At 33.6% G+C, this 8,217-nt stretch overlaps 1 protein-coding gene across 1 annotated transcript; it reads left to right on the top strand.

Annotated features, from left to right (window-relative positions):
* Nucleotides 1-3,231: 3,231 nt before the first annotated feature.
* Nucleotides 3,232-8,123, top strand: LOC132745201 (sodium-coupled monocarboxylate transporter 2-like; the record flags this gene model as incomplete). The annotated part of the gene is made up of 5 exons (XM_060734039.1): nt 3,232-3,806; nt 4,387-4,455; nt 6,002-6,053; nt 7,001-7,068; nt 8,020-8,123. Coding segments are annotated over exons 1-5 (650 nt in total), but the record flags the coding sequence as incomplete, so codon positions are not given.
* Nucleotides 8,124-8,217: the final 94 nt, after the last annotated feature.

Here is an 8,217-nt window from a genome sequence, read left to right as displayed (position 1 = left end):
TTGAATACAAATTTTCGAGTTTTCCAGTTGATATATAACGAATGACTTTCAAAATTTCAAAATTTTAAATAATTCGCTCTCTAAGTTTTTTTTTTCCAGAATTATTATTTTAATTTAAAAATATAACACAAAAAGCATTGCAAGGCTCTTCACTCAAATCAGGCTAGGAATAACACAAGAAAACGATATCAATTCATTTCTAAGTAGATAATATATTTTTTTATTGCATGATATCCTTTTGCTTAAAGGTACTCCACTGAGGTTTTTTGACATGATGGGACTGAAAATATTTTTTCCAGATAAATTTACCATTTGATGTAGGTTTAGACCACTAATCGTTGTGCAAAGTTTCAGATCATTCACGCACTTTGTTTTTCCAGAATAATTATTCAAATTGTAAAAAAATGACCCAAAATGAAAAGCGTTTAAACGCTTTTCAATCAAAACGGGCTAAAAAAAGCATAAAAATACGATTTTCAATTTATTTTAAAGTATATTCCTTAACTATTTATGCATGTATTTCTGTTTAAAGTGCCCCAGCTAATTCATGTCAGAAATTCAAATGTTATGTTTTTAGGCTTTTAAACCTCAGTGGAGTCCCTTTAAAGTGCCCAATTTGATATATGAAATAAAATTAAATTTCTGGCTCTCAGTGGATTTTATTTAAAATAATTATCAAATTATCTTGCATCACTGAATTACATACACTTTTAATTTAAAGATTTGTTTTGGCTTTGGTTTTTGTTGGAAATACTTGAAAAAAAGTCATTAACACAGATGTACACCTAACTGCCTTAACGGCACCTTATGTCGCAGGAATGATTGTTTTCTTTTAGGAATAGCAAACATGAGTTTAATACAGCAAAGATGGTTTTAGAGCATGCTAGATTCCTATGACAAAAAGTAGCGCCATTCTCTCATAAAAGTAGCAAAAGTAAACAAAGTAGCAAGAGTAGAAAAAATGATGTACATAGCTAACTAGCCATTAAGTATTTTTTAAACTAACACAGGACACGTGAAAAAAATTGAAGAAAAGAAATAAATGCGTTTTTGAGGGATAGTGAGCCTTTAATAAGCAAGGTACAGGAGGTTTAAAAAACATGGAACAAAACAAAAAATTCCCGACGATAATCTGAGTGGGAATAAACACGTCTGTTTTACTACGTCGTATTTACACAAAACCTTGATTAAGTTTTATATTGCCCTCTTGAGCTGACGTTCAGTTATCATAACATAGATGTCACATATCGTAAAAGTTCGACATTTATTATGTGTAAATAACTCAAAGTCGCTACTTGCAAACACTACATTGTGATAATTATATACGTGCTATAAGTACAGCGTCTATACGAGGGTTGTCTTGGAAGTTCTAGGGTTTTCGTTATATAAAGTAGCATTATTTTTATTTTTTCAATGTAAAGTTCAGCTGAATTGACAATACATGTATATTTCAAAACTTTTAAAAGGAACTCAACCGACGTCTCAAAAAAAAACCTTAATTTGAAAATCTTACGAAGCATTGAAAATGGCAAACTCTGCTAGAGCAAATATAGAAGTATACAAATATACTCAATTGAGTGAAAAGCGTTGCAACGCTTTGAATTTTTTTGGGCCATTTTTGCACAATAGAATGATTATTCTGGAGAAATTGGACAAAGGAATGATCTGAAAATTTTTACATTAGTTATTGGTCCTGACCTTCATAAATTAATACACAAATCTTTGGAAAATATTCCAAGTCTAATCGTGTCAAAAACACCCTCAGTAGAGTCCTGTTATAATGGTGATTTACCAACAACTGACATTAGAAATGTTAAGCAAGAAATAGAAATCTGCCTAAAATGAAAAGTTAAACTGCCCCACTAACAGGTAAGTTCATTGAAATCAGAAATTTCCATGGACCGCGTGAGAAATTCACCGTTCATGCGTAGTAATTAATAAAATTGAAAAGAATTATGACGAAATGCAACCTTTCCCTAACTTTTAATTGTTCACTAACTACAGACCCTAGGATCACGTGATGAAAACTACGGTGAAATATCGTGCGATTTTTGTTGTTGTTAATTTTGTTGTTGTTACTTTTTATTTTTCTTTTATTTTTTCTTTTTTTTTCAGTCGGTTTACATTTTGCCACATTTGTTTTGTTTGCCAACAATTCCGACAACGTGATTTTTTCTAATGTAGTGCAAACATTAACTTCAGCATATGCCCGTTCAAAATGCGACCTTGATCCCGTGTTCACTAAAATTTAAGGATCAGGATACGGATCAAATTGAAAAAAAACTCATTTTTTTCCATTGTTTATCCTCATAGATGAAATATTTAATGATAACTTGATAGCATTGGACTTGAAATGGCATGTTCATGAAATTCTAGAATTAATGATGTGTTATTTTAAAAGATATAAGAATTTTACTGTTGATCCAAATATTGATCTTGATCCCGAAAATGATCGCTATTTTGATCCGATTATTTTTGTATTTGTTTCGATATTCGTCGATTTTTATCCCAACATTTGTTTCATTGCAAATAAGCAAAATTTTACATTATCTTTATGTACCATTCAATTTACTAGCAAAACACGATCAACTTTAGTTTTTTTTTAAAAAAAGAATGAAGATGAAATCAGGATCACTTGATCTTTTCTCTGTGAACATGAGGCCTGAATCTTTTAACATGCCCTGTGTAAAGCCTTGAACATCGTATTTTAAGATCTCATCCGAAAGGCCATTTGTTAGTGTTGGTGGGCTTGTGGGGTGGCGAAACTGCCATCCCTGGATATCTTGTCCAGTGCGTCACTGGCTCTGTCCCTTGTTATAGACCACGGTTCTGCTCCTTCTTATAGACCACGGCTTCAATCCTTTTTATAGACCACGGCTTCAATCCTTGATATAGACCTCGGCTTTGCTCCTTGTTATAAACCTCGGCTTTGCTCCTTGTCATAGACCACGGCTCTGCTACTTGTTATAGACCACGGCTCCGCTTCTTATTATAGACCACGACTTCGCTCCTTATTATAGACCACGGCTCCGCTTCTTGTTATAGACCACGGCTTAGCTCCTTGTAATAGACCACGGCTCCGCCCCTTGTTATAGACCACGGCTTCGCTCCTTGTTATAGACCATGACTCCGCTCTTTGTTATAGGCCACGGCTCCGCTCCTTGTCCGAACTTCCCCGAACTTTTAGCCGTCCCTCGTTCGTTAGATACGAAGTATGTTGAAACTTAATGATACGTCTCACTTTGGTTAACAACTTAAAGATTTAAACCACGAATATATGTAACATGGTGTCTTATACCGAAGTGCATTCGAGGATACAGTCTTAAAATATTTCAACCCTATACGGATGGATATATAAATAATCGTAGAGACGGATTTCTTTGTTTCTTTAATTAGACGCTAGCAATTACCAGTAAATAGATTAATATTACAAATAAGTGAATACAATTATGGCTGATGACGAAGTAAGGAATTTTGAAACATGGGACTGGGTGTTATTTGCCGCTATGCTTGCTGTATCAGCTGGAATCGGTATATTCTATGCTGTCAAAGAATTCTGCAGTGAAAAGAAAAATACCACTGGAGAGTTCCTGATGGGAGGTAGGAATATGCAACTATTTCCGGTTGCTGTCAGCATTCTTGTGTCATTTATGTCGGCCATTTTGATTCTAGGAACGCCAGCGGAAATGTACACCGCAGGAACTTTATACTTTACCTATCTCCTTGGAATGATCCTCGCAATTATTCTGTCCACAATATTTTTTGTACCCCTCCTGTATCCGCTGACACTAACTAGCAGCTTTGAGGTAAGATTTTATCTCCAAATATTCTCACCCATCTTCACAATTACGAATTATTTTGGTTTAATCATACTTTACAAATATTCTAATTTAGAATATTTGTACATGTGTAAATAATAACATAACAATAATAATAAATTTTAGCCAAAAGCAGAATCTTATAGAGGCCATAATTTAACAATAACAATCTTCATAAGAAACATAAGAAATTTTAAAACATAGTTTTTTACACAGTTCTCAGCAGCTTAAAAGTTACGAAGCGGGCTCGAAAATGTTGCGGACGAACTTATTGACATTCGGGTTACCTTGTCCGAGCATCTTTTTAAAGATACTTCTTGTTGCTTCTGTCATCTGTTATTCCCGGACAAATGTTTTTATTTTATATGAGTATTTGGAGCTGCTGTTTAATTCCGTCTTCTATTATTTCCCGACAAACGTTCTTATTTTATTTCAGTATTTGAAGCTGCGGTTTAATTCTGTCATCTATTATTTCCCGACAATTGATTTTATTTTATTTCAGTATTTGGAGCAACGGTTTAATTCTGTCATCTATTATTTCCAGAGAAACGTTCTTATTTTATTTCAGTATTTGGAGCTGCGGTTTAATTCGAAATACGCTAAACTCACCGGCACCCTTATAATGATTGTTCAACAGGTGAGTAAGTTTTGAAACAACAACAACAACAACAAAAAACATCAACAAACAGCAACAATAGCAACAAGAACAGCAACAAACAAAAACTGCAACAACAAGCATTATATTGTCAATGTATAGTTTGTATAAGTACATACTATATTTGCATATTAAAAGTAAATATTTCCTGCAATATTTGTAAAACAAAAATAAGCATGATTTTAATTACGATTATCACACTGTACCGTAATACTGTTCAATAAACAGAACATAAAATAAAACAATACAATTAGCTTATTGTAAAGTAAACGTAATTTATCACATACTCGTGCAACTTCGTAAAAACCGTATTGCACGGTCGTGCATATATTTTGATGTGACGTCATTTACGTTATACAAACATTATGTAATGCGGTTATACTTAATGTGCGTCATTGAAAATGATTCTTGTTTTATTTAAACACTCTTCATTTTTGGGTATTGGTTAATAGTTTATTATATATTCGTGTGAATCCAATACTGAATTTATTGAACTCGTTGTATATACAGTAATATTATTCTCGCCTGGGCCTCGCATAATATTACTTTATACAACTCGTTCAATAAATTCAGTATTGAACGAACGTACACTCATTCAATATCCTTCATTTACTGCACGGTTTTGTAGACTCGGATAAGTATTTGATATATAAGTTGTTGTGTACCGTTTGGTAAATGTAGATCAGCCTTCAGTTTGGTTAAATGTAAAAAAAAAATGATAAGACTGTTTGATTCTGTTACAGTGTGGTACGAAAGCAATAAATTAATGTCAATGTAAACTCTCGATGGCAGATAATAATTTATATCGGACAGTCAATATTTACGTCGTAGTTATATTCAAAGTGATTTATTTGGAATGTCCAATTATTGTTTATTCTGTAAATCACTACGAAGAAAATGATTATTTTGAAGACCGACTGTAGCGAAATTATTTTCTTGTTGTTGTTGTTCAATTTTTATTTTGCAACAAAGACGAAGTTCACAAATTTCTCTTGTTTATTTTTATTTTCATTCTTCTGTTTGTATGCTGTTTTTTACATTCAGCTGTTTTTCATTCATTCATTCATTCATTCATTCATTCATTCATTCATTCATTCATTTATTCATTCATTCATTTGTTCGTTCATTTATCTATTCATTCATTCATTTGTTCGTTCGTTCGTCCATTCATTCATTCATTTGTCCTTTCAATCGGTCGGTCGGTCTTTCGTTCGTTCATTCATCAAGTTGCTGGGGGGAGCTTTTACTGTCTCCGTAACTTTGTTTAGTACACTAAACATATATTTTGACGATACGTCTTTCCGTTATACATGTTATATAAACAAACGGTTAAGACGCGCTGAATGTCAATACATTTTAAGCGCGTCAATAAAAAAAATCTGATTCTTTTTACCGTAAACAATTCTTATTCGGGAAATGTAAATAAAATAATATGATATTCGTGTAATTTTATTACTAGTTTTATTCAACTCGTTCAATGCATTAATATTGAACCTACACTCATTCAATATCATCTATATATTTTCAGATATTATATATGGGAATAGCCTCATATGCTCCATCAACTGCACTAGAAGCTGGTATTGTATATATTCTAGTTACTAATATATGAGCCGCACCATGACAAAACCAACATAGTGCGTTTGCGACCAGCATGGATCCAGACCAGCCTGCGCATCCGCGCAGTCTGATCAGGATCTATGCTGTTCGTTTACAAACCCTATTACAAAATAAGAAACGGATGGCGAACAGCATGGACCCTGATCAGACTGCGCGGATGCGCAGGCTGGTCTGGATCCATGCTGGTCGCAAACGTATTACGTTGGTTTTGTCGTGACGCGGCTTATATATTTTATTATATTCTTATAAATGAAATATTGATAAATATTAATGAGATAAAATGGGTTGTATGAAAATAAATATTTCATAATATGATAATAGTATGATAATTATCATACCACAATTTAAAAATAAATCCTGTATCTATAGAAAAGTAACTTAAATTGTCTGTTTATAACATACATTTTCCTCTTTTTTGACATTACAATTTGAATTAAATTTTGTGTAATGGCAGAATAAAGAAAAAGGTAGTCCGGCAAGACTGTTTCAGCAAATCATCAAACAATCTGTGAAACTGGTTTTTTTTTTCTTAAAGCACTGTAAAAAAAACATTACTTATGGCAATCTAAAAAGAAAGCCGTTGGGAAAAGCCACCTACTCCGAAGCACGACTTAATTATCTCGTTCGCACCTCATAGTAACTCGTGCCTACTACTTAATTATCTCGTGGCCACGACATAGTATCTCGTGTGCACGAGATAAATAAAAACGCACAAATGTCACCTTTGTGTGCCACCGTGTGTTTGTTAAACAATTAGTGATTTTCTGAAATCGGTCATAAACCTAGTCGACCTATATATTAACGTATTTCATAAATTTGCCCTTGTGTTTCGTTTTTATAAAGAGTAACTCTCTATGCGTAGTGGTGTGCTTTCTATTTATAGTAACAGTATATTTTCTATTTATAGTAACAGGATTTCTAACATGGGCGACTATAATCACTGTCGGATGTGTGTCAACTTTCTACACGTTTCTGGTGAGTTTAATACAGTATCCCTACATCATGAAATAGCTATTAATTACATATTGATTTCTTCTGGTTATTTATTTATTTATTTTCATTTGTGATCTTGTTTACTAAAAATAAGGCTTATGAATAAGAAAAAATTAAGCCTCAAAGCGGGCTTGATTTACTTTTACGAGTACCGTGAAATGGTATAAAGTAATGGTTCATTTTAATTTACAGTTTCCGTTTTAAAACTGTCATTCGGTAATTTATACACTGCTTCCCTTAATCTGGTTCCCTGTCCTACTATGGTTCCATATAAGTAAGCAGGAGACCAGTCTAGCAGATTTCCTCGGCTCTTGTCGTTATCTTGTAATTCGGCAAGTTGCGATGAAATTTTGCAGTACTTCTGGCGAAAGTTTTCCAAATCAATAAGTATCTAGTTTGTACTCGCGTTACCGTAAAGCTCGCTTTGCGAGCCTGTTCTTCGAGCTCGCTATTACGACACTTCTTAGCTACTGATCCAAAAAATATTGCATTCTGTAAAAGAAATAAACAAGGATAGACCATACAAAAAATAGTTCATTCTTTTAAAGAAAAAAGATGACGTCACCTGACACCGTGAATTGTGTTTAAAATGAGCTGTTGATTCGGAAATGGGGTTACTTCAGATCAGTCGCAATATATCCTTAAACAAATTTCAAAATCAATCAGTCAATCAAGCAATCAAGCATACTTAAGTTCCAGTGAGCAAATGCTAAAGATTCCTCATTTAAATCTTTTACTGCTTACCGGGCAGGCTCGATTCCCTAGGATGTTGAGTTCTTTCATGTGAGGAAACTCTCGAGCTATAGCAATCTGTGCGGTGAATTTTACCCGAGGTCTCATAAATTGCAATATGACCTTAAAAGTCGCAGAACAGAACAGAACCAATGTAACAAGAAACCGTACACAATTATTACTTTTATTTTAAAATTATAGGGTGGTATGAAAGCAGTTGTGTGGACGGACGTATTTCAGTCAGTGATTATGATAGCCGGTCTCCTAGCAATTGTTATACAGGTAAATGGACGTTTCTTATACAGGTAAATAGGCGTTCCTTATACAGGTAAATATGCTGTCCTTATACAGGTAAATAGGCGTTCCTTATTCACGTAAATAGGCGTTCCTTATACAGGA

This window comes from Ruditapes philippinarum, unplaced genomic scaffold (genome assembly GCF_026571515.1).
Source record: "Ruditapes philippinarum isolate M1 unplaced genomic scaffold, ASM2657151v2 ctg3101_1_1_1_1, whole genome shotgun sequence".
NCBI lineage: Eukaryota > Metazoa > Mollusca > Bivalvia > Venerida > Veneridae > Ruditapes > Ruditapes philippinarum.
Note: the sequence above shows the minus strand (reverse complement) of the source record. Positions and strands in the feature narration are given on the sequence as shown.